General features: G+C 37.0%; 1 protein-coding gene across 1 annotated transcript in view; it reads right to left on the bottom strand.

Annotated features, from left to right (window-relative positions):
- ARHGAP42 (Rho GTPase activating protein 42) overlaps positions 1-27,602 on the bottom strand; it is a 276,802-nt gene that overhangs the window by 4,782 nt on the left and 244,418 nt on the right. Inside the window, exons 13-22 of the mRNA XM_029957571.1 lie at positions 22,530-22,592; positions 21,521-21,595; positions 20,717-20,801; positions 20,112-20,170; positions 16,558-16,663; positions 11,374-11,533; positions 10,043-10,187; positions 8,072-8,452; positions 7,551-7,707; positions 5,534-5,596 (exon numbers count right to left, since the gene is read on the bottom strand). Of these exons, the coding sequence (XP_029813431.1) occupies positions 5,534-5,596; positions 7,551-7,707; positions 8,072-8,452; positions 10,043-10,187; positions 11,374-11,533; positions 16,558-16,663; positions 20,112-20,170; positions 20,717-20,801; positions 21,521-21,595; positions 22,530-22,592 (1,294 nt within the window). The remainder of the gene's footprint in view (positions 1-5,533; positions 5,597-7,550; positions 7,708-8,071; positions 8,453-10,042; positions 10,188-11,373; positions 11,534-16,557; positions 16,664-20,111; positions 20,171-20,716; positions 20,802-21,520; positions 21,596-22,529; positions 22,593-27,602) is intronic.

Below are 27,602 nucleotides of genomic sequence, written 5' to 3'. Positions count from 1 at the left end.
GCTAAATAATTTCCATGGAAGCTTGTAAAGTTGCTTATGTAAAAGGCACATGTATTGCAATGCCATCGAAAGTGAAGTGAAAAAGTGACTAACAAAGTCTTTTTAAGTTAAAAATGTATATTTTATTCATTTATCCCACGACTTTGTTAAGCATCCTTTCTCTGTTGCTCACTATATTGAAGCAATACAGTGAGCACCACCTTCACGGTTCCTTTTCTGTGTTTATCACAGAGTGGTTCACTAAGTGAGGTCAAGGGGAACCTGGATGGATGGGTAGGAAGTGCCATGAGAGGACACCATCTAAGGAATGGAAGCTGCCTGTGTATGTTAAGAACAGAGAAGTGGGCTTCCCTGTGGTCTGGGGTAGTGGTGGATGTGAAACAATTTCTGTTTTCAAAACACATTAAAAATATGGCCTTTGGAAGAGGAACGTGGTGGGGAGGTTAGACCCAATTGTGATCTAGGGGTAGGCACACAAACTCTCTGCCTAGGTTTTACAGAAAAGGGTAACCCCCATTTATTGTAGGACTTGTGATCATCAGGTGACTTGGTGATAGGAGTTTGGATTTTGAAAAGAAACAGGCATTTCCCTTGGTTCATCATCTATATGTAGAAATGAAGTCCAAGAGAAATTAAAGTTATGGCAGAGTCAGTCTAGAATCGACATCTGATTGCGGGTCTAGAACATTTCTGGTGATTATTTGAATGTCATCTGTGAAGTCTCACTGAAAAAAAAAATCACTTCTATTATTGATAATTGTGGACTGTAAATAAGAGTAAATAACCACAATTCTGTCCTCTAACAACAAAGGGAGGTACTGTTATCCCTCTTTAGCTGCATTAACTTATTCATGTTTTAAATAAATTCATAAATATTTTTAAATTGCTCAGTTTAAATTTCTAGCACAGTAAATATAAAGAGATATAATCCACATAAACAAAAGCTCTTTGGAGGGTCTCAAAGTTTTCTTTCTTTCTTTCTTTTTTAGTGCATAAAGGTGTTCTGAGACCAAAAAGTTCAAGAACCATGGTCATAGATGGGATTATGTGGTTATGAACCAAAATGCCAGCTGCGGTGACCTTCAGGTGACGAGGTCAGAGGTGGTTTTCCTTCATGTTTTTTAGTTTAGTAGTATTAGCCACATTCTCTAGAAGAAGAAAGTGTTATTCTTAAAAACCATGGCTTCTTTTAGTTTCTTAAAGTAGCAGAGTACTTATCCTATGTGTATCTTACATGTGTCACTGTGCTCTAAACTAGCCTTCTTAGATCTCAAACTCACTGGAAAAGAAGACTTTGTTAATTTTGCTCTGGTGGTTTGTAATTATAAACAAAACACTGGCTTTATTTTAATTATGATAATAGAAATATGTGATTTGCTTATAATGAGCCAGGCACTCTCAATTTTCTTAATTCTCAAGCACATAATTCTCAATTCCGCCTTCAGAAGATATTTGTATAGCTTGCCTAAATTATATTGCATTAAAATGGATCCTGCCCCCTGCCCAAATATAACTGACATTAGGCGAAGGCTTTAAAAGGCCCATTTTCCACATACTTTTATAACGGTGAAACGGAGCCTCGCGACATTTAACTTTTGAAGGCACTGTCTATAACGAATGTCTACTTAGGGATGAGCTAGATAGTAGGGCATTTTTCTCTGTTCACATGATTTTTCAAAAACAGTATTTTTTGGTACATAAAAATCATTTGGGGACATTGTCAAAAATTAATATTCTCCAGGCCTCAGTCTCAGATATTCTGGTTTACAGAGTCTGCTGCAACTCAAGAATCTTCATACTAACAGGTTTTCTAGGTCAAACTCCTAGAACTTGGCCCAGTGGCCCCTCCTACTCCACTGAACCTGATTTCTTAAAGATTTCCAGTGATGCCTTAGAGATTAAAACCAGTGTCCTCCTCTAATGATCTCCTTGACATCTTTGCTTCTACCATGTTGACCATTACTTCTCTTGATCATTTCTTCACATTCTTCTGTGCTTGACCCTTAAATAAAACCATTCAACAAAGACCAATGCTCAGCCATTTTCCCTTTTTCACTTAATATGCTCCATCATTGAGTACCCTCAGATTTATTTTGCAGTATAACTGCTGTATGGAAGTTTCTCAAATGCCATCAAACTCCATGCTCTCTCCTGGTTCCAGTTGCACATTCCTAACTGCCTGTCAGTGCTCCTCAGGCTCCTCAAATTTCCTTTCCTCTCCTACGTACTCACAAGCTGAGACAGGAAGCTGAATTTCCATTCTTTAGACAGTCAGTCTCAACGACTTGGAATTTTCTTTACTTATCTTTCATTCCCAAAGCAGTTGCTCAATCCTGGCCCAATTCATAAAATTCTCCTTATGGGTTTTTTGTGCTTTTGTTACTGCCCTAATTAAGGCCTTTCAAATCTCACAAATTCCATGTGTTGGTTGACTGTTCTCTCCCCTTCACCACCTCCTAGAAAAGCCACTGACTGATCTATTCAATGACCAATGATTAAATCACCCCTTTGCTCAATGACTCCGTCTACAGTAACTCCCAGAAGTGTTACTTTCCTGTTGTTCAAAGCCATCCACTGAAATCTCCCATTTGGTCTCTTTCCCAAACATGCCTAGTCATCCTGCTACTACCTACTGGTCCTAACATTCTTCAAGGTCCAATTCAAGGGGAACCACGAGCTCCCTAGAAAGAAAGCAAAACAGGCTTTGTAGGAGGTTAGTATGGGAAATGCCCTCAATTTCTATCTATTTTTCACTTGTATTTAATGGAATAAAAGAGTGTCAGGTGATTGCTAATAGTGATTTAGTACCATTAATATATTAGAGGCTTCAATATCTTAAGCAAGCACTTTAAATATCAGTAATAATAGTTACTACTGTAGACCATCTACAGAGAACTTAGGAAGTACTTCAAATACACTATAGTGTACAGTTATAGTAATTTGCCAAAGGCAGAATTATGGTCTTGATTTTACAGATAAAGAAAATATTTTTCCTATATATGCAACTCCAAGGTTACTACAACTAGGAAGTGGTAAACCAAGAATTTAAACAGGAGTCTATCTGACCCTGACATCCATTGTGTTCCACTGGGTCGGTCTCTTGATGAAAAGTTATGACACCATCAACAAGTGCTGTGGAATTGTTGACAAACAGACCCCAACCTTCAATGTACTGAGGCGCTCTAAGCTTATGCTGACAGGCCATTAGAAGTTGATTTAGAGTATAATATAAAAGCATATTAAAAATGTATAGGTAGATTGTTGAACTTCTGAGTATTTGACAGTGTTCTGATTTACTTCATTAATAGATTGTTTTCTTAAAGCTCTTAAAAAATTATCTCTTTGATACATAACTTAAGTTCTTAACAGGTTACTTAGAGCTTCATAATAAAAGAGCTCCACCTAGTGGAGCAATTCAACCATAGAGCAGGACGGAAGTAGCAAAGTCAAATCCCATACACTAAGACCTAAAAATGATGACAGTTTCAGAGAACTGATGTTTGCTCTGATATGCACAGTACCTAGTTTTCCCCAAATATTGATCAAAGGGAAGAAGGTGAAGATACTATGGATGGAGGTAAGGTAAATGCAAGTACTCCGGGATTTGCTACCTAAGTTCATCACATCAGTCAGCATTACTGTAAGATACTAAAGTGACTCAAATCTGTGAAGTCAAAAGCATTAATACACAAAGACCCTTGCTAGGCCTTGTGGGAAAAAAATAACAGAATTTGAAGGTCATTGTTATCTCTAGTAACTAGCAAAAGCCCAATATTGTATAGACATTTAGTAATACTTGCTGAAAAAGTCTACATACTTTAAAAAGGTCAATAAAATTCTATGGTTGAATAACTTTTTTAAAGAATTAATTTCAGTATAGTCAACAGTGTTATATTTGCTTCGGGTGTACAATAGTGGTTGAATATAGTGATACTTTAATTAACTGTGATTCCTTCATAGCCTCAATTATCCAAACATGCATGGGAAGCTCAAAATTGCCTTTGTGCATCCAAACGAAAAAAAAAAACAAAGTTTGTTCTTCAAGTGCTGTCATTTATGTGCTCTTTTAATAACAAGCATTTATTAAATGGCTCATACCTGTACTGGTAGCTGATGGTAAAACAAAACAACAACAAAAAACCCAGAAATATCAAAATACTAAAAAATTCCATTATTTCAGACATACTCAAATAAAAACCCAAAGCCCACTGTGGATGAGAAGAATCAATTTGACAAGGGGAGGAGAGGAAAGCAAAATCTTAGAAGCAAGCACTTTAACAGCAGTAAGATGTAACAACCTGTCTTTTTAACAACAGAGCAGAAGGTAAGATCTGGAAACCCTGCATGAAGGATTGCACTCAAAAGATAGCTGTGCAGATGCTGACGAGGAGGCAGAGAAAGGATCTCTTTTGCACAGCTGGTGGGAATGCAAACTGGTGCAGCCCCTCTGGAAAACGGTATGGAGATTCCTCCAAAAATTAAAAATAGAACTACCTTATGACCCAGCAATTGCACTACTAGGTATTTATCCAAGGGATACATGCATTCTGTCTCAAAGGGACACATGCACCCCAATGTTTATAGTAGCACTATCAACAATAAACAAAGTATGGAAATATCTCAAATGTCTACCGATGTATGAATGGATAAAGAAGATGTGGTATGCATGCGTGCGCGCGCATGCACACACACACACACACACACACACACACACACAAAATGGAGTATTATTCAGCAACGAAAAATGAAATATTGCCATTTGCAACTGTGTGGATGGAACTAGAGGGTATTCTGCTAAGTGAAATTAGTGTCAGAGAAAGACAAATGTATGACTTCATTAATATGAGGAGTTTAAGATACAAAATAGATGAACATAAGGGAAGAGAAGCAAAAATAATATTGAAACAGGGAAGGGGACACAAACGTGATTCTTAAATATGGAGAACAAACAGAGGGTTACTGGAGGGGTTGTGGGAGAGAGCATGGGCTAAATGGGTAAGAGACATTAAGGAATCTACTCTTGAAATCATTGTTGTACTATAAACTAACTTGGATGCAAATTTAAAAAAAGTATTAATTAAAAGGAAAGCTGTTTAGGTCAATCAGCCTATAGCAACACAGTGGCCATTAAGAACAAGCAAATTTTTAATGCATGTTCATACCACTTGTTCCACCAAAAGTTCTGTGACTTTTAAAAAGTCACGAATATACTTTTGAAAACTTTCCACAGATTGTCATCAATGGAGTCTTTAGTATGCAAAAGGTTATGGCAACTTGTGTCTTTTAGAAAACTTGTTGAGAGCTTTTCCTTTGTGAAGATTTTAGTAAATCAGGCATCAGTGGAACAGTCTGAGAGGCTAAATGCTGTTCAGAGACATGATCTTTTTCCTGTATGCAGAGACAATGGGTGTGGATTTCACCATCTGCAGAACTAAAGGTCAGAGCTGTCGAAGATGACTCAACGTGTCAACAAAAAGCAACAATGTCACCGCTACTTTATCTATTTTTCTCTTTAAGGGTTTGGAGAACTTACCGCCCAGAAGAGTCCAGTTGAAGGGAACCAACATTTTCAAACAGTTGGGCTTTTGCTGCCACACTGAAAATAATTTAAAAATGCAATTTTCATTAAAATCAAAATTAAATTACTCAGTTCAAAGTATAATTCAGGGTTATCAGTTAACAAAAACCAAAAATAGTTAAGAACTATCCTCAAAATTTGACCTGAATTTTAATTGTTTTAAGGTTTAATGTGGCAGAAATGTTTAGTTCTCGTCTCCAGCTCCTAGAGTACCAGATATAATAAACCTATAGCTAGCTCCCCTGGGGATCTTACTGTTCTCATCTTTCCTACTTCAAAAACCTGTGGGAACAGTAAAAAAGAACATTTTCTCTCCACTCAGCTTCTAGCAGTGATATTGACTCCTGTGGAGCCACAGGGAAGAAACAAATCATCAAGACAAAGAACTGTTGTTCATTCTGATAGCTAAGACAAAACTAATTCTAAAATGTTTCATTTTTTTGGTTTTTAATTTGAACACAGTTCCTATAAAGTGAAAAGAGGAACTCTGAAAATACGGTCAATAAATAGATTTGTGGATTCAAATCTTACTTCAATTCATGGGAGGCAGTGCATGGTCTATTTGAAAAAGGGAGACTACATTAAAACTAAGGCACCTGGGATAATTAGGAAAGTTTCTATATTTACTAGAAGAGAATATCAAATTCCTTGAATGATGTTTTAAACTAGATTTTAAAGTGTATCTTATTTCTTTAATTGATCAACTTCTCTCCCAGAGCCTAGCCAGTTGATAATCTGAAGGATCATTTTATACTTAATACAGAATATACTTTCTCTCAATTTTAATTTCTACTTTGTCAGTACAGTTGTAAAACAGAAGTGAATCTTCTCCTCTTTCCCTCACAAGGATGGAGTTTATATTCTCCCATATCCCTTGACATACTGGCTTAAAATTTAATTTCCCTTAATGGCTAGACCTATGCATACCGGATAGTATACAGATCTCAAATACAGTATTGGTCTATACAGTGGTACGTGGATTTCTGACCAAGAGAGATAATACATGTTAAACACACTCTGAAAATAAAAGGTTCTTTTTAAAGAAGGTGATGAACAAATGAATTTAAGACACTGTTCCTATGGAAACAGGCTTAGTGAAATGCCTTACTAGACTTTCAATGAATAATTAAACTGGTTCCTTAACTTTCCAAGTATTAGCTCTCATTATCACTAAAATGAGGCTTCTACTACTTACTGTGGAAGTACATGAAGGACATTAAGAGATAACACATGTAAAGATGCCCACTAATAGTTCGTATGGCATTTGGAAAGCTCAGTAAGTCAGGAAAACAAAAATGAAAGGGATAAAAGCTTTCCTTTTTAGATTCTGCTTGTTTATTCAAGTCCTTTTCTTTGTCCCCTTCTTCTTTACATCCATGTACCTATCCTATCTGCCTTTACCCTCCTGGGTCCTGTCTTTTGATTAGAAGTACTCCCTTCACCTTTCAAGCTTCCTGTTGTCTTTGAACTTGTTTAAATCAGTGAATACTCAGACAGGGGAGACAGATGACGGAGATGAGAGAAAACAAACCCTCACTCTCTACCCAGCAGCTGTATTTCTAACAAGAAGGTGGGAAAGCCAGGATATAATGGCAGTTTGCTCAGCTGAGATGCAGATGTCTAGTTTTTCTAGAATGTCTACTTTCAAAACCCTAAACTATTACGTTATACATCTATTCTCATGTCCTCAAAGTAAGCCATTGTTCTGCTCGTAAGGCAAGTGTCTGAAATTGTATATGTGTCTGTATATATATATATACACATATGTATATATATATATATACACACACACACATACTTTAAGCCTACTCTAACTTGTAGATCATTTGTAGAAGGGGGTAGGGTTCTACAGAAGATGACTGTTCCTGCTCTGCAGATGAAGTATTCAGTGTGGGACCCCTAAGGGCTCTTTTGGATATACTCAACTCCTGTGCATCCCTGGAAGATACAATAAATATACACTCTCACTTACACAGAGCCAGGCCGCTGGTAGCCATTGCTTGAGGCAGTGTCTAGCCTTAACCTCCTGCACATTTTTGGAGGCAGGTCTGGGTTTGGTGGGGCTTTGGGCATCTCTTTGGAACCTATAGAAGTTAAGCTTTGAATGGATCCACTGTAGTTCTTGATTCCTAAAAAGAAAGCCCAAGAGAACAGGCAAGGTGCTATCAGACAAAATAATAGCAGTAACACAGTACATGCTCATAACAAAAGGAAGCGTTTTCTCTAAGTCCAAATGAGAAGGTACAGAATGTTTTTTGAGCACAGCAGCCCATCACTCAGGGAGATCACAATCTACAGTAATTACAAGGACATCATCTCACAGAGATGGAAATATCCAGGAAAGATGTCACAGTGCACAGGAGTTTTAAATATCCTAACTCAGGAACAGCATTGTTAGCCCCTTCACCATTAACTTTTCCTTGCTTAATCATGCTGAGCAATACAAGTGACACAGAGACAATGACATTTTACACAAGCTCAAATCTGGTTTACCTTCAGCTGCAGAGATGGATCTGAGAGAGGAAGCGGATGCTCTTTTCAGTCCTGAAAGCCCGTAAGGCCCTTTCTTGACCAGGTCTATAGGTGGGGAAATATCCCCCGGGCTGGTGACCGAGGCAACACTCTGGCAATCTGATTCTGCATCTGTTTTGGTTGCATCCTCTTTAGAACTTGATTCAGGACTAGTGGTCCAGAGTCCAAGACTTTTCTGTCCATTGGAGGGTGATGGGGATACAATCCATGGAATCCCTCCAGATTTCTCCCTGGCCTGGCAGGAAGCTGACTTGGTTGTGCTGTTTTGTTCAGAGGAGTGGGAGGAGAGTGACTCGATGCTCCCCATGGGTGTGCTGTCTGGGCTGCTGCTGTAAGAGTCACCTGGGCGGGGGCAGGAGCGAGAAAACAACAGGGGCCTTCTACTGAGAACAATACGACCCACACCCTCCCACATTCTCCGGCTCACGCGTGTTCTGTGGCCATCTGACCCCGCTGAAGTGACAGGTCTTTACCCAGAAGGGAGAACTGTCCTCAGTTCTGGAGAAAGGCTTTAAAACCTGCATTCCACTTAGTGAATGCATTTTTAAATACTATTCAAGGGAGATTTTATATGTACCCTGACCCTATGAAATGTTACTTCTTAAAGGATTAGGGGTCTAACTAGAATTCAGACAAAATTTGCTTCTGAAAAAGAACTCACAAGTAGTACAAATAAGATTCTTTGATTACATTACAAGAGATCAATGGAAAGAGGGATATTGTAAGACCTGTTTCTGCCTTTTTTTTTTTTTTTACTTTTCTGATGTTATAATGCATCTGATTCTTTCTTCATTCAAAGTCACCAGTAATGTCAGCTGCAAATTACAAGCTACTCATTTTAAAACATTTTTTTCTTTTTTTTAAATGTTTTTTATTTTATTTTTGAGAGACAGAGACAGAGAGCACGAGCAGGGGCGGGTCAGAGAGAGAGAGGGAGATACAGAATACAATATTTAAATTTATTTTGAGAAAGAGAGAAAGAGAGAGAATGAGAATGAGTATGAGCTAGGGAGGGACAGAGAGAGGGAGACACCGAATCTGAAGCAGGCTCCAGGCTCCGAGCTAGCTGTCAGCACAAAGCCCGATGCGGGGCTCAAACCCACGAACCGTGAGATCATGACCTGAGCCAAAGTCGGATGCTCAACCGACTGAGCCACCCAGGCGCCCCTTGCTCTCACATTTTTAAAAGAAAAGACTTTTTCTATTCCTATCAAAATTATAGAAACATAAGAAACTGGCTATTTAACAGATTATTTTTTAATGTTCCTAAAGGTAAGGTTTAAGATACAAATTGGAAAAACTTAATACAGTATTTGAACATATCTAAATTAAAAATTAGGATTTTATGTTAAATACTGGCTATGAGAAAAATTGGGGGGTTTGAGGGTATAAAGTAAAATAAAAATAGCCACAAATTCAACATCCAGCATGGGCTCAAGCTGCCACCCACTTCACTGTGGGGCTCGGTTCAGAATGGGAACTTAGTGATAATGTGCAGTGTGGTTTCTCTATTTATTTCTTTTTTTTTTCTTTCTCTTAGACACTTTGATACCCAATAGATGATGCTTTAAGGACATAATGTGAAAGGAAGAAAGAAACTGACAGCTTCAGCCAGACTTTTTCTTGCTTTCTTCTTTACCACTTTAACAATAGGACAAAACCTGCTACAAAGTAGTACCTGATGTACTTAATCACAGTTGCAGAAAAAAAGGGCACTGAGCAAACTATTTCTTTTCCCTTTGTAGTAGTAATGAATTTGTTTGTTCGAAGTACCTTGTAACTATACTGACAAAGAATATATAAGTGGGGGGGGTGTTGGGGAGACAGTATCAGTAAAATCATCTATTTATTGCCACACTAATTACTAAAAAGGTGAGGTAAGGCTAAATCAAAGAATGAGGAAAGCATCTCCCTAAAAGCGATCACACTTACTGTCAGGTTCTGCCAAGCACGGTGTATACCTTCCTCTGGGCTTCCGGGAACCTGTGGAAAGGCAGATTGCTCGTGTCCTTCGGGAACCAGATCGAGACTGTGGCTGAGGAAGCGGAATGTTTGGGTCGGGGGCAGTATGAAAAATCTACATACAAAAAAATGGATAGAGGTCAGTAAAAAGGGAGAATTGCCATTTTCATGATAAAATTACATTTTAGAGTTATTAAATAATCTCAGAACCATTTGCTATTTAATCAGCTTCATGGCAAGAGATGCTTGATACAAAAAATATCCTACAGCAATTATAGTTTTCCACTTACATTGCGTAATGTTCCTTCTCTGGGTTTTCTTTTTTATCCTCCCCAATTTCCCAACAATGAATTTCAGAAGATTTTCCAATAGTTTTAAAGACACTTTTCAAATATGAACAAATGTCTGTGTCAAGGCACCCTGACTCTCTCCTGTGGCATTTTCTCACTTCATGCTGAACCTGCCCTGAAGGGAAAAGGCTCATTCTGTACCACTTCCCCAACCAAGCAATTCCTTGCTTCTCAGAGAAGGTGCTGTCATGCTGTTGGCTCTGAGCTGTCATGGCAAGTGACAAGCTGCAGCTAGAGGTCTGTGCTTGGCTACCGAATTTCCCCATGTGGTCTTGGGCTGTAAGTGCTTATAATCTTAGAAAAATGAAGGATATTCTTCTATAGGCACCAGGAAGAGACTAAGGGGAGGAGAGGGGCATAGTCTTTCTCTCACAAACACTAGACCAGGCATAAACGGATCACAAATGTTTTGACTTTAATGGCTGGATATGCTTAATAATCCAATCAATTTGACTTTCCCAATTTCCATTTTCACAGTTATTCTAAGATCTCAATCTTGTTAAAGAAACTGTATTTAAGGACTGGATGTACAGAGGACTTCAAGACTCTTCCTGGAATTCTTTTGGTTTATTGAGAATATCACTGTTGTTGTTAAGTCTAATTTCAGAGATAAAAAGGTTATAAATAGACAAGTATCAAGTGAGCCTAACAAATTCTCTTAATATTAGTGAAAAATTCACTACATAAATACTAAAGAGGAAAATCTTGAAAAGTAAATGATGTAAAAGGAAAGGAAATCATTTACTTGGAGGATTTTGAGAAGCACTTAAAAACTAAACAAGAGAAAAGGAAATCAAAGTCCTCATAAAGAACCAATTTATACAAAATGTGCAAGACAGATCCTTTATAAGAATTGGAGATCACAATGAACTCCTAGATAATACAAATAGAAAATTCTTCCCTAAAAGCAATATAGAAGATTTGATACTTCCACATGAAAATTCAGCTTACTTTTTCATAGTGCTCTATCAAAATTTCAACCACGATATTCTGAAATTTAATATTCATCATGGCAGCCACAGTTTCTTCTTGTGCTCTCATTAGAGTTGGGCCAAATATGACACCAAGGTTTGAGACAGTCATGAGATTTTGTTGACTGTGTAGTGATACTCTGCAAATAACAGAAACAAAAATAACATAAGTTAAAAGTTTAATAATTATGAAATGTTCTCATTTATCAAACTTGTGGCATAAATAGAATGTAAACTATGCCATTACGGGTTAATTTTTCCAAACTGTCAGATTCAGCCATTCCCAATTGGCATGAGTGGGTATAGACTAAAAAGACATAAAAAGTTAACATTAGCTGAGTAAAATTAACTACAAAGGTTAATTAAAGGAATATATCTTGGGACACTTGGGTGGCTCAGTCAGTTAAGCTCAGTCATGATCTCATGGTTTGTGAGTTCAAGCCCTGCATCAGGCTCTGTGCTGACAGCTTGGTGCCTGGATCCTGCTTCGAATTCTGTGTCTCCCTCTCTCTGTCTCTCTCAAAAAAAAAAAAAAAAAATTAAAGGAATAAATCTTGATATCCTAAATAGAGTACCATTACCTTACAGAGAATATCAGCTGGTAGGTATTCTCTAAGGTACTATACCTCTTTTAGAACAGATGCTTAAAATTAGGTTATTAGTTTTATATTATATTATATTATTTTATGTTATAATATTAAATTATATTCAGATATACTAAACTTATTGAGTACCTAGTGCCAGGCATTTTCATAGACATTATTGCATTTAATTCTCCCAGGAAGTCAGTTTTTCCTATTGTGCAGGTTAAAAAGCTCCTAAAGCAAAAATGATATACTCAAGGTCATAGCAAATTAGGGACAGATTCAGGTTTCCTGAATAGAAGCCAGTGGTATTCTTCAGTTCCCTACATAAGACAACCGGCCAATGCAGGTTTCTGTCCCTCCTTATTTCCTTCCACCCATCCACCCATCCACCCATCCACCCACCCATTCATTCAACACTTCCTTCAATGCCTCCCTAGTGCTGGGCACTATGGCTGGCAAACCCTAAGAGACATGGTAACAGCAATGCTGACTTGAAAATGGAAATGAAAGAAAAAGTCTCTGGTATTACTGACTTTAGCAAAGTAATCCCAGTAACTACCAAAGATGACTTTGACTAATTAATTTTGGAATTAGACATATTCCTAAGAGAAAACCTCACTCATTAGACCAATCTTCTAGGTTACCCATTGCCTTTGCTATCTTAACTCCAGGCATGCTGTTAACATATGAAGTTCTAGAAAGGGGCACTGAACACAAGATCTTGTTCATACCTAAGTGTGCATCATTAATTACATTCCATAAGCAAAAGTAAAATTTTATGGGGAATCCAGGATTTGGAATACCTATGCAAATCCTAGCACAGGGCTGGAAGAGCTAGCTGACTTACTGAATTTTTAGGCAAGAATAGCTCTTGGTTAGAATAAGAAGTTTCATTCTGTATTTCCTTTCTACATAGCCAAATATTATATATTAACTGTTTAGTATGTATTAGAGACTCTGCTAAGAAAGTAGTATGAAAAGGTACTGAGTCTGCCTGCATTTAAAGCTTAAATCCATCCAACTTTGAAGCTGGGTGCAATCAGCCAAGTTATTTAATATCTCTAGGCTTTAGTTTCCTCATCTATAAAGAATAACAATCCCTACATGGTTGATAAAATTAAATAATGAGTTATAGAAAATATGATCTCAACTAACAGTCTTCCTTGTAATTAAATTGGCTTTGGGCCCTCTTGCTAAAATGTAAGAGGTCCTGGTACCTGGTAGTGTGAATAAACTAGAATATGATTAATATTAAACTCAGGGAAATGAATTTGGAATTCCTAAAAAACGGTTTTGAAAAGTTGAGTTTATGATTGTGTTGCTCAGGAGATGGAATCTTAAAATTTTTTTAATGTTTTATTTATTTTTGAGAGAGAGAGAGAGAGAGAGAGAGAGAGAGAGAGAGAGTGAGTGTGTGTGTGTGAGCAGGGGAGGGTCAGAGAGAGAGAAAAACACAGAATCTGAAGACGGGGTCCAGGCTCTGAGCTACCTGTCGGCACAGAGCCCGGTGAGGGGCTCGAACCCACAAACAGTGAGATCATGACCTGAGCTGAAGTCAGATGCTTAACCGACTGAGCCATGGAGGTGCTCCAGGAGATAGAATATTTTGATGAGCAATTTTCTCTTCACTAAATTTTCCTTCTGCTGAGCTAACTCAATCAATATAGACACTTATCACCTCACACTTCAGCTATTTCTGTACCTCATTTCCTCAACTTGTTGCATGGAACAGACACCCAATTGCCCTTTTAAAAATTCAAAGTTAGAGGGGCTCCTGAGTGGTCTTAGTCAGCTGTGTCTGACTTCAGCTCAGGTCACAAACTCACAGTTTGAGCCCTTCTTTGTGTTCTGTGCTGACAGCTCAGAGCCTGGAGCCTGAGCTATGTCTCCCTCTCTCTCTGGCCACCTTCTCCTCCCCACTCACATTCTGTTTTTCTCTCTCAAAAATAAACATTAAATTGTTTTTTAAATATTCAAAGTTAGAGTCAAAGAAGAAACCACAGATGGCCTTTATTTTAAAGACAAAGAAAAGAATTCTCAGAAAGGAAGTAATGCTTTATACCATGTCTCAGAGCGAATTAATGGAGATTTGAAATCAATCTTTTAGTCACTGGTCCTTTAGCCCAGTAACCAATTCAGATGACTGGTCTTAAATTCTCTTCCTCAGATATGTTAAGGTTGCCAGGGACCAAGAGTGTTATGACTTGTTTGTAGTTTACTTAAGTAAGTCACTGGTGAGGTGGATACACATTCCAACAATACTGTTTAGTCAATGAAGATTGACCTTTTTATAGGTTCAGGAAAAAAGTTCAAGTGGGGAAGGATGAGAAAAGAATTTTAAGCACTCTTCTACAGCCAGATAGTGTCCTCTGCTATTCCCTGTATTATTGCCATCACATTCTCAAAGAGGGAGGGATTTGAGTTCACTTAACTTTCTGGATAATTAAACAAAAAACATCTTATCTGACATTCATGTAGCTTTTTTTTTTCAGGTTGCTTTTAAAGACATATTTAAGAAGTGGGTAAGTGTCCAACTTTAGCCCAGGTCATGATCTCACAGTTTGTGAGTTTAAACCCTATTCTGGAGTCTGTGATGACTGCTTGGAGCCTGGAGCCTGCTTTAGATTCCGTGTTTCCCTCTCTCTCTCTGCTCATGCTCTGTCTGTCTCTCAAAAATAAACATTAAAAAATTATACATATGAAAAAAAGCATGTGTAAAAAGGATTTGCTAGAGGGGTGCCTGGGTAGATCAGCTGATTAAGTGAACAACTCTTAATTTCAGCTCAGGTCATGATCTCATGGTTCCTGGTTGGAGCCCCGAGCTCTGCATTGACAGTGCAGAGCCTGTTTGGGATTCTCTCTCCCTCTCTCTCTGCCTCTCCCCTGTTCGTGTTTTGTTTTTCTCTCTCTCTGTCAAAATAAATAAATAAACTTAAAAAAAAGGCTTTGCTAGAAAATTAGCTTGAATACAGCAAGAGAATATCCAATACATACAGCATGGTTAAATTTCATGAAGAGGACACACAATTCAAAACATCATTCAAGACTAAATCTGACAAAGAATCCTTGTTTATTAACTAAAAGAGGTATTGCCATGGCAACAGTTTATAATGAACTTGAAATGATGGAGTTTCTAGTGGATTTCCTTATTTCAAGGGGCAGGAGGCCAATTTGTATTATCTCATCTGTAGATTAAGATGAGATTAAGATGAGACTTCTTGATATGTTATGTATTTCAAATGTGCCTGGCTCAAATTAGCATCAACTGGGTTACTACTTGTAGTAGGCAAGGAAGGAGTTATTATTTCATTGTGAATCACGGCACTTACTAAGATGGGAAATATCCTGATTTGTAAATGAGGCTGTAAGGGATTCTTAAGTATAAAATCTGAATTTGGACTTTTGTTTATAGCAGTATGGCAATTGTGGGGGTGTGTGTGTGGGTGTGTGAAAGGGAGATAGCACTGAGATATTTGATCAAACATAATTCAAGTCATTCTGTGAAGGTTTTTTTTTTTTCCCAAAAGGTTAACATTTAAATCAGTAGACTTAGAGTCGAGCAGATTACCCTCCATAATGTGAGTAGGCCTCATCCAATCAGTTTAAAGTCTTAAAAAAGACTGAGGTCTTCTGAGGAAGAGGGAATTCTGCTTCCAGAGCACCCTGGATTAGAGCTGTAATGTCAACTTTCCCTGGGTCTGCAGACTGCCAGCTGTCCTGCAGATTTTAGACTTCACAACCTTCACAATAGTGCGGCCCAATTCCTTATAATCAGTCTCTCTCTCATGCACACACACACCCATATACACACATACATGTGTATGTAGAGATACATATACACAAACATCTAACTGGTTCTGTTTCTCTGGAGAAAACTGACTAATACAGTATCTGTTCATAGAGATTTAAAAATATATAGATGAACTAACAGCAGAGTCAGAAAAATCTTCAGAGATCAAGTGATGCTATGAATTCAGAAAAAGAAGCTAACATTAGAGTGGCACTTTGACCTCGCAGAACTTCTTCAAATTTAAGGCTTCAAACTCCTTCATATATTTTTAAGTTGACATGTAAGGTTTTCATCATTAATTTAACAGATGCAGGGGCACCTGGGTGGCTCAGTTGGTTGAGCATCCGGCTTTGGCTCAGGCCATGATCTCCTGATTCATGAGTTCGAGCCCCTTGTCGGGCTCTGTGCTGACGGCTAGCTCAGAGCCTGGAGGCTGCTCTGGATTCTGTGTCTCCCTCTCTCTCTGACCCTCCCCTGCTCACGCTGTCTCTCTCTCTCTCAAAAATAAATAAAACATTAGAAAAACATTTTTTTTAATTTAACAGTTGGAAAGGATATTGATCATTTGCACAGTATAAACATACACAGGTACACACATACATATACATATACACATATATCTTAAAAATAAACTGCCACATCATTTTAATGGACTCTGTACATTCAATGGACTCTAATTACAATAACAATGTTATAGTACCATCATATGCTTTAGAAAGATATGAACAAGGCCTAACTTTATCAGTTGACCAAGTAGTTAAGTGAACAATATAAATCAGATAATTACTTGACAAGGTGCTTTATTAAGATGTCCAGCATCTCTCTGTTTTTTTCTGGCAATTTGTGCACCAATGCATGTACAGCCTCTACCCGGTAGTTTTGGTCATCGGATTCTATAACATAAAGGTTGCAAATGATCAAGTTTAATTGCATTCAAATGTGTACATAAACATTAGTAATCGAAACTTTATGGACACTCCCACCCTCATGCCTTATAAATATTGCCTTATGAAATTCATCACTATCATTCTCTAAGGCTTAGAGAGGTTGAGTAACTTGACCGTGGTCATGAAGTCAGTTAAGTAAACTAACCCAGTTCCATCTAATCTAGACCTGTGTTCATAGCCAGTGAACTTCTATACAACAACAACTCATTGCCTGCTTTGGTTTTGCTACACAAAAACAGAATCAAAACTTTAGCAATGTGAGTGATCACAGCAATTGGTACAGACTGCCTAATGTGCCAGGCAATATAATGTATTTTATCACACAGAAACCTCATAGTGACTCCATCAGACTGAAGGAAGAAAGCATTCATTCCCAAATTTTATAGATTTAAAGGCCAAGGGAATTACTTTTCTGAAGTGTCAGTATTATTATGCAAACAGAGGCCTAATAGATTCTAAGCCCATTCTGACAATGGTAAATCTGAAAAGGAAAAAAAAAAAACCAAAAACTAAAAACAAAACATCTAAAGCAAGTCTAGTCTGCCAGGCAAAAGCCAACATGTTGACATGTCTGCTAGAGAAATGTCTAACACTTCAGAATGAAGACTCTATTAACATGTTCTTACTACAATAAATTCTAGGGTGACTACCCACCCTGCCAAACCCTTTCTCTGAAAAATGCTGAACATGAACATGAGGTGGGGAAGAGCTGGCTCATGCTGGGCCAAATACAAGGTCTCCCAGGGTTTGGAATGGAGACATCAAAACTCTGATCTGTCCGCTGGATATGTGAAAAGGCATATAGTGTAAAACCAGGGTTGACGTGACCAAATGTGTTCCAAAGCCAAGAAAAATCTAACTGGAAAGGAAAATAAGAATGAGGCAGATACGCAGCAAAAACAGAGAAGAGATGCTCCTAAAAGGGTGGGGAGAAAAACATAAACTCCCAATTTTGTAGTTCCTAGTTGCAGGCCCATGGAAGGCCTAATCCATACTGTTCAGGGAATTCTGTGAGACACCTTTTAATTACTGAACAACTTCCCCTTTTTACAGAACTAAATTTCCAAATAATACTTAATTTTATTACCTTATTTTCTAGTTCACGGGATTATCCTTGAACCAGACAAATGATGAATTCTTATACATAGGAATATACTTTAAGTATCATGGTAGTGAATAATGTGATTCTTATTTGCCATGGAAGTAGAAAAAAAATATTATGACCAAATGTTGCTGTTAAAACAACTAGATCATTTAGCACTTAGCTAAGTGGCTCAAATGCCATTTGTTATAACACAATTTCTGTTAGAGAGTTCTAGGTTAAGAGTCAAAAAATTTGGCTTATAGCCCAGTTTTTGGAGAAAGTCATTTGCCCACTCTGGAAACTAGTTAATGAGAGGTGAGATTATATATTTTCTAAGGTCTTGTTCATCTAATATGGATAGATTCTGATGAAGAGAATATGGAGTGGAGAGCTTTCAGGAGAAGGTTAAGTGACTGTAGGTGTTTATGAGATCATGTGGTCAGTCATGTATGCTGGATTGAAAACCAAGGTCACTCAATGTTATCTGACACTTATCAGCAGACAACATTTCCTGTGACATTACAATGTATGGTAATAAATGAATGCTTTCTTTCTTGGACTGTGAAAAATACCCGGTACAGTCACACCTCATACATCTGAACAATGAAATACTAATTCTTAGCATTTACAAACTATTGTAACGGGCTCAGATGGCAGCCCAGTATTTTCATCTCAATGTTTTAAAAGTACATATTTCTAATTTTTCAGGTTACATGTTATTCACCGAGCCCCTCCCCGTAATTTCTGAATTAAGCCTATCTATACATATTCTATTAAAACAATCATAGATCTAAATAAATGACATAGATATGTGATAGTAGGGGTGAAAAGCATTGATGGAAGTGCCTATTACCTTCCCAAAATACCTAACTTTGCTCTCCAAATTTAAGAATATAGCTTGTGAGTATGAATAGGTGGATAACCGACTCCGCATATTTGCAGTCTTGTCTACTTAACAATAAAGTTGCTCTTGTGTGATACTGACATTCATCGATTGAGTAAAATGCATTTAAAATAATTCCTCTTAGCACACCAGTCACCTCAATGAAGTCTTATTAAGTGACAAAACCTTTTACTTCATTCTGTAATTTTTTTAAATCAAGGAAAGTGTATTCTTAATTCCTTTTATTTATTTCTCCCATCCCCTCCCATCTCTCTTCTGACAACCTCCAGTTTGTTCTCTGTATCTAAGAGTTTGTTTTCTTTTTGTATTTTTCTTTGTCTAGTTTCTTAAATTCCACATATGAATAAAAACTATAGTATTGGTCTTTTTCTATCTGACTTATTTCACTTAGCATTATGCCCTCTAGGTCCATCCATGTTATTGCAAAGGTCAAGATTTCATTCTTTCTTATGGTTTAGTAATACTCCATTGTGTATATATACCACATTTTCTTTATTCATTCACATGTTGAGGGACACTTCTGTTGTTGCTATGTTTTGGCTATTGTAAATAGTGCTGCAATAAACACAGGGGTACATGTATCTTTCTAAACTGGTGTTTTCATTTTCTTTGGGTAAATACTAGCAGAGTTACTGCATCCTATGGTAATTCTACTTTTAATATTTTGAGGAACTTTTATACTGTTTTCTAGAGTGGCTGCACCAGTTTGCATTCCCATCAACAGTGCAAGAGGTTTCCCTTTTTTCCCCCCACATCCTCACCAACACTTGTTTCTTGTGTTATTAATGTTAGCCATTATGCCTGGTGTGAGGTGATATCTCAGTAAAGTTTTAATTTGTATTTGCCTGATGATCAGTGATGTTAAGCATCTTTTCATATGTCGTTGGCCATCTGTAGGTTTGCTTGGAAAAAATGTCTCTTTAGATCCTTCCCTTTTATAATCAAATGGGTTTTTTAGTGTTGAGTTGTGTAAGTTCTTTACATATTTTGGATATTAACCCCTTATGGATATATCATTTGCAAATATTTTCTCCCATTCAGTAGATTGCCATTTTGTTTCACTGATGGTTTCCTGCACTGTGCAAAATCTTTTAATTTTACTGTAGTCCCAATTGCTTTCTGATTTCCTTGGCAGAGGAGACATACCTAGATAAATGTTTCTCTAGTCAATGTCCAAGAAACTACTTCTGGTTTTATGGTTTCAAGTCTCACATTTAGGTCTTTAATCCATCATTCTGCAATTTCTTATTTGCTTACAAACCATTCTGTCAGCTAGTAAGCATCAGACTGACAGTTTCTTAAGCAATATGTAGGAAAATCTTAACTAGCTGGTTTAAATTCATACCTCTAAGTGATACAGCATAAAACCATATCAATTATAACGCATTCAGTGGAAGTGTACTTACTCACTGCAACAATAAAATCTTTGTGTAACTTGTAAGTCATCAGTGGTTCTGCAAGACACCTACAATGGAGAAGGAATAGGGCATTAGAATGACAGTTTTATTTCCCCTGCACTTCTAATGTTTCGTTAAGAATTGGACGATTAGGGAGTATGATAAAGTCCTACTAGGGTGGACCCAGGCAGTCCCAAAATGTAGGTCTTGAAGATACCAAGGCCCTTTAGCAGCATTTCCTGGTAAACTGTGCTAAACGGACAGACTGGAAAATGGTTTTTTTCACTTTGTAAGAACTATTCAAACACAACAGCAAAATCTCTCTCAGATATGGGGACTATAGTTAAATAAAAAACAAAAACCAAGCAAAAAACAACTTTCAACTTATTTTTTAAAAATATATGAAAACACTATGTTCAAATTTAATATGAAGCAATTATTTAGTATTCATAAAATATTGCAGCTTAAGTTTCTTAGTTGAAAAACCAAGTATAAGTTCCAAAACACTGAACATAAACGTTACCAGCTTATGCTATTTCACCTGAAGTCACATGGGGATGCCTAAGGAGGTAAGAGAGACATCACATGTAGAGAACAAGTTAAACACTCCTCACCTGAGGTAGTTTTTCAGCCCACTTGTTATTGTCTTATTATCCCACAATTCAATATCAATGTCAATGTCAGGAGGGGACTTTGGAGCTGCAAAGAATAAAAATCTGATGTTTAAACTCTGCAATTCAAAACATCAATTGCACATTAAGAAGATGGACACAAACTTAAGTAGGTCAAAGAGAGAGACATTTATTTCTTAGGATGCCAACAGAGTCCACTTTAGGGCTGTTGTTTGTATGAACTGGTGCAAATTTCACTCTGACACTTTATAAACCTCAAAGATTTTTATTGTGGGATAGGACTTTTACCAATAAAATTGTTGTTAATTGCTAACATCACTGAGCATTTATCATGCACCAGGCATGCTTCCAAATTCTGTTTATGGATTAACATATCCAATCCTCACACTTATTAGTGAAGCAGGCACTATCATTATCAACCCCATTTTATGAATGAGAAGGTTGAGGCCCAGAGAAGCTAAACAAATGACCCAAGTTCATAAAGCTTTCAAGTGGCGAATTAGGATTACAAGGTAGGCAATCTGAATCCAGCATCCATAAATCTCACCACATGTCTAGCTAACCAAAGGACACTTGAGAAAAAAATCCAACATTATGAAAAGGCTCTCTCTCAAATTTTGATTGTTTATCTATTATAACTGAACATTAAAAACTGAATGTAAATATCAATTTTAAATAGTTATTGAAAATATTCAAAGAACAGCAATAGTATATATCTCAAAGAAACTTATGGTATGGATTATCGATAATACAAAAATTAAGTAACTAGCTTCATTCAAAACTTACAAAATGTCGTGTTCATGAGTTTCTGAACTTTGGAGTTCACTCCTCCTATTCGGTAGAGGCCTAAAATAGTGATGCCTAATGAGAAGGAAAGACCACAAGAGAATGTCCTGAGACACAGCACCACAAGTACAGAATGTTAAAAATATCAGGTATATACCTATGCAGAATTTGAAAGGTACTTCTCAATTTTGGAGTCTAACTTCAGCAAATCTACCCTGGAAATACCCATCAGACATATATTTTTCAGAGCAGACACTAAACAGTGATTTGAAAGTCTTTCAAAGATCTTCAAAGTAGCAAAGTACCCTGCTCATTCACTACTATCTGAATCCAAAAGTAGCATCAAAGATGGGAAAGAATGATTAGAATTCTCATCCTGTTATTTCTTCAGTCATGTAGTCCCACATGTTGAAGAATTAGAAGGCATTTACAATCTCCTTCATTTTGAAGGTGAGGAAATAGATTTAGAGAATTTAAGAAATATACTTAATTTCTCAAAATTTCTAAGTGGCAGCACCAAAATTTGAGTCTAAGTTCACAGAATTTCAAAGCCTATGAGTTTTTCTTTAGACAAGTTTTCCTGGAAATGGAAGAGTGTAAAGGTAATTAGAGTGAGCTTCAAGGTCATGACTAGAGAGGGGAAAGGTGCTAGAATTGTGACCGTGAGTGAAATCACTGAAGGAAATAACCTAAGGAAGGAGGAAGACCAGTTCCTTAGGAATCTTTATCTCCTCTAAAGCTTGAAAAAAAACTAAAGAGGTGTTTAGAGTAATAAATAACACAAAGTCTGTCAAATAAAATAAAGCAAGCCTTTATTAGGAAAAATCATTAGAAAGAAACACGTATGATTTTTTGGTAAAGTTCAGACTACAGCTATTTGTGTATTTAGATACTTTTATACATTTATATGGTTCTTAATCTCATGTTAATGATAAATGGTACCCTCATTTTTTGAGAGGTTCCTATATAACAATGAAGAGTAATGCTATACCTGTCAGACAACACTTACCTCTTGTTTCCACAGCTTGTATGCATTTTCTCACAAAATTGAACCCTGCTTCATTTAAATACACTGAAAATAAGATAAAATCACAGTAAGGGTTTATATCCAACTTACATTACGCCTTCATAGGTTTTCTTGTTTTATGACTTAATGGCACAGTTTTAGTTGAATCTCAATTTTTATTTTGGGGTAGGGTTCACATTTACCAAAGTTATTACAGCAACTTGCTTCTTTTGAAAACACAGATCTTTCATAGAAACTAAATATGTTACAGCAATCCCATCCATTTTTCCCAAAATTAGCATTAACTTTCACTACATGTTTTTCCAGATGATAGAAGCATATGTACTAAGGAAAAAAAAACCCTTTATTGTTTATTACTAATTATATTACAAAGCTATTCACATATTATTTTCCATGAGATTCTCAAAACAACATTATAAGGTAGAGAGAAAGCTTTGTAATCTTAAGATGGTTCATGACGTTGCTGAGAATTTGTTTCTTTGTTCCAAGCTTGAGAACCAGGATTCTAAAATAGGTTTCCTGAAACCAAGCCCAATATTCTTTCTATTACACATTTTATCATATGCAAAATAATTCAAAATATTCCCCTAAAGATCCTACATTATGAAATAGAAATTTATTTTCATTACTCTTGCTAGATTTTAAATCTGTTATAATTTTCTTAAGATCTTGAGTCCAGATCAAATTAGATTACTTGTTTTTAAAAAAAAAAATTTAATTTAAAAATACCAAATAACACCCTGAGAAAAAATTCAAGTGCTTTGGTACTATAATGTACATTTTCATCACCTGTGGTGGAGATATGATATTTCGTGATATTCCCCAATAATATATGAGAACAATTCAAGTCAATAAAAAATTAAAATGGCTTCCCTTTAAAGATAGTGGATTATAAGGAGGCTGGAAAATGGCGGAGTAAGAGGACCCTAAGTTCACATTGTTCTGTCCCATGAATACAACTAGATGACACTGACATCAGCATAAATAACCCAGAAACAACCAGAAGACTGGTAGTACAATTCAAAGAGGGTAGAAAGGGTGGAGGTCTAGTGGGAGAGCAAACAGAGACAGCCGTCTGTGGTCAGGAGTGAGCTCCCAGCACTGAAGAAGGGTGGTAAACAGACCATCACATCAGGAAGCTCACCAGGGAGAGAGGAATCCTCATAACATTTGGTTTTGTAAGCAAAAAGAATGGAATTTACTAACTTCTTACAAATAAGAGGGACTCAAAGCCTGGAATTAAAACAAGCAAACAAACAAACAAACAAACAAATGCCACCTCCATTCTGGAAGAGCCCTAAGGCAATAGGCAGATGAGTCTCTGCCCTTAACGAGACAGCAGACAAATAGCCCTTAAGACACAGGCTAGAAGCAACACTTTCGAAAACATCAGGGCATACAGGCGGAAGTTATTTATTCCTCTCAGAGGGTATCCAGGGGAACACTCCTCCAGGAGCTGTCAGTGCCATTGCCCTCCTTCAACCCTCAGCACAAACACAGAGCTACCTGCAGAAACTAGCATGCTCTGAAATTCACTACCCAATTTGCTTACACTAAGACCCATACCCCTGTGTTTTCCACATAACCACCCTATCCAGTCATGCCTGCCTCAGTCCCAGCACTGTGGGCCCCCTCCCTCAGAAATCCAGCACAAACCTTGCCAAACTGCCTCTTTCCACCCATGCATTTTGCAAGGCTGCAGCTCTGGCAGTAGCAGCTATGGACCCTAAGGAAGTCCGTGGAGCATCTTGGTAAAATCATGCACCATTTGCATGCAGCTTGGATCCTCAAAGCGACAGGTCTCATTTTAAAAGCATAGCACTCCTTGTTAACACTGCACTCCCCATCCTAGCCAGGTATAAAACACTGCCCACAATAGGTAAAAGAGAGCCTCTGCAGACAACTGGACTGAAAGAAAAAGAAACCAGGTCAGACAACTGAACACATTTAACATATAGAGGAGACACCACCTGAAGCATCAGGTGGGGAACAGGGGAACTGCATTTCAGGGCACTATAAGACCCCTTCTTCATACTCATAAGGCCACTACATTCAATGGGCAGACCTACAGCTGACTTTCCTGACACAAAAAAACAGACTCAGAGAGTTAGGTAAAATTAAGAGAGACAGGAGTATGTCCCAAATGATAAAAACAAGACAAATGACAGTAAGAGACATTAAGACAAATGGATACAATATGCCTGATACAGAATTTAAACAATGTCATAAAGATACTCACTGCACTTGAGAAAAGAATAGATAATTATCAGTGAGACCCTTAACAAAGAGATAAAAAAGAACCAATCAGAGATGAAGAAAACAACAAATTGAAAATTGAAAATTAAAAATTAAAAATATACTGGACGAAATAAATAACAGGCCAAAGAAGCAGAGGAACGAATGAGCAACCTGGAAGAAAAAAAAATTGTGCAGAGGATACATATTCCTTATGCAAAGGAAAAATATTCAGATCCAGGAGACAAAGAGATCCCTCACAAAAAAAATCAACCCAAGCAGATCATCACGGATGTATAGTAATAAAAATGGCAAACACTAATGATAAAGAACCTTAAAAGCAACTAGAGTGGGGGACTGGATGACTCAGTCAGTGCGACTCTAGATTTTAGGATTGTTAAGTTTGAGCCCCACATGGGGTATAGAGATTACCTAAAGGTAAAATCTTAAAAACAAACATTTTTAAAAAGCAGAAAGAAAAAAGAAGACAGTTACACACAAGGGAAATCCCATAAGCTATAAATAGATTTTTCAGCAGAAACTTTGCAGTCCAGAAGTGATTGGCATGATATTCAAAGTGCTAAAATGAAAAAAATATGCAACCAAGAATTCTCTTTTAAGCATGACTACCATTCAGAATAGAAGGGGTAGTTTCACAGAGAAACAAAAGCTAAAGGAGTTCATGACCACTAAACCAGGCTTACAAGAAATTTAAGTAAACACTCTGAATGGAAAGGAAAGACCATAAGTGAGAGTATGTAAAGTAGGAAACACAAAAGCAGCAAAAATAAACATATCTGTCAAAAATCTGTGGAAGGATTCACAAAATAAAAGGATGTGAAATAAAGACACCATATACCTGAAACATGGACTGGAGGGTAAGAAGAAAGAATGGGTTTTAACTTAAGTGACCATCACCTTAATATAGACTACTATCTGCAGCTAATGTAATAGACAAACCTAATGATAACCACATATCAAAACCCAATATCAGATATGCAAAGACTAAAGAGAAAGGAATCCAAGTTTTATAATTAAAGGAAGCCAGCAAACTGTGAAAGAGAGCAAAAGAAGAAAGGACCATAGAAAAACTATAAAAATGACCACAATACAAGTAATGAAATGTCAATAAATACCTATCAATAATTACTTTGAAAGTAAATGGTCTAAAACCTTCAGCCAGAAGACACAGGGTAACAGAATGGGTAAAAAAAACAAACTTGTCTAAATACTGCCTACAAGGGACTCATTTCAGAACTAAAGACACATACAGGTTGAAAGAGAAGGCTGGAGAAACATTTATCATGCAAAGGGATGTCAAAGGAAGGCCAGAGTAGCTATACTTATATCAGCCTTTTAGACTTTTAATTTTAGACTTTTAAAACAAAGACTGTAACAAGATACTAATGACACTATATAATACTGAAAGAACAATCAAGAGATGTAACAATTCTAAGTATTTATGTACCTACCATGGAAGTACCCAAATACTTAAAAAAGTTAAAAACACACATAAAGGAATTAATTGATAGTAATACAATACTAGTAAGGAATTTCAATAGCCCACTTATATCAAGGACAAAGCATACAAACAGAAAATCAACAAGAGAATAACACACTGGACCAGATGGATTTCATAGATATATTCAGAACATGCCATTGTTAAATAGAACAGGGGTGCCTGGGTGGCTCAATCAGTTAAGAGTCCAACTTCAGCTCAGGTCATGAACACGAGGATCATGAGTTCGAACTTTGCACTGAACTTGGTGCTGACAGCTCAGAGCCTGGAGCCTGCTTCAGATTCTGTATCACTGTCACTCTCTGCCCCTCCCCCACTCATGCTCTCTTTCACTCTCAAAGATGAATAAATATATTAAAAAATAAATAAAAGAGAACAAACATTATTTTCAAGTGCACATAGAACATACTCCAGAATACATCACATATTAGGCCACCAAAAAGCCTCAAGAAAGAGATTGAAGTCATACCATGCATCTTGTGTGACCACAATGCTATGAAACTAGAAATCAGCCACAAGAAAAATACGGAAAGAGCATTATATGTCAACAAATCGGACAATCTAGAAAAAAATGGACAAATTCTTAGAAACAGATAACCTACTAAAACTGAACCAGAAAGAATATTTGAACAGATTGATAACCAGCGAACAGATTGAATCAGTAATCAAGAAACTCCCCAAAAACAAAAGTCCAGGACCATATGGTTTCAAAGGTAAACCATATTCTTCTCAAACTTTTCCAAAAAGCAAAACAGTTAGGAACGGTTCAAATTTATTCTACGAGGTCAGCATTACCTGATACCAAAATGAGATAAAGACATCATACACACAAAAAGGAGAACTACAGGCCAATATTCTGGTAAACACAGATGCAAAAATCCTCAACATAATATTAGCAAACCAATCTGAATATATTAAAAAACCATTCATCATAATCAAGTGGGACTTACTCCTGGGATGCAATGGCAGGTAAATATTTGCAAACCAATCGACATGACACATTACAAGAATAGGAAAAAGGAATAAAAACCATATGATCATTTCAACAGATGCACAAAAAAGCATCTGGCAAAGTATAGCATCCATTCATGAAAAAAACTCTCAACAAAGTAGGTTTAGAGGGAACATACCTCAACATGATAAAGACTTTATATGAAAAACTTTCAAAAAAACATCATAGTCCATAGGGAAAATTGAGAGCTTTTACCCTAAGACCAGGAACAAGACAAGGATGTCCACTCTTACCACTTTTATTCAACCTAATACTGGAAGTCCTAGTCACAAGAATCAAGACAACAAAA

Source organism: Suricata suricatta, chromosome 11, assembly GCF_006229205.1.
Source record: "Suricata suricatta isolate VVHF042 chromosome 11, meerkat_22Aug2017_6uvM2_HiC, whole genome shotgun sequence".
Classification (NCBI taxonomy): Eukaryota; Metazoa; Chordata; class Mammalia; order Carnivora; family Herpestidae; genus Suricata; species Suricata suricatta.
This window is presented reverse-complemented; position numbering and strand designations above follow the sequence as displayed.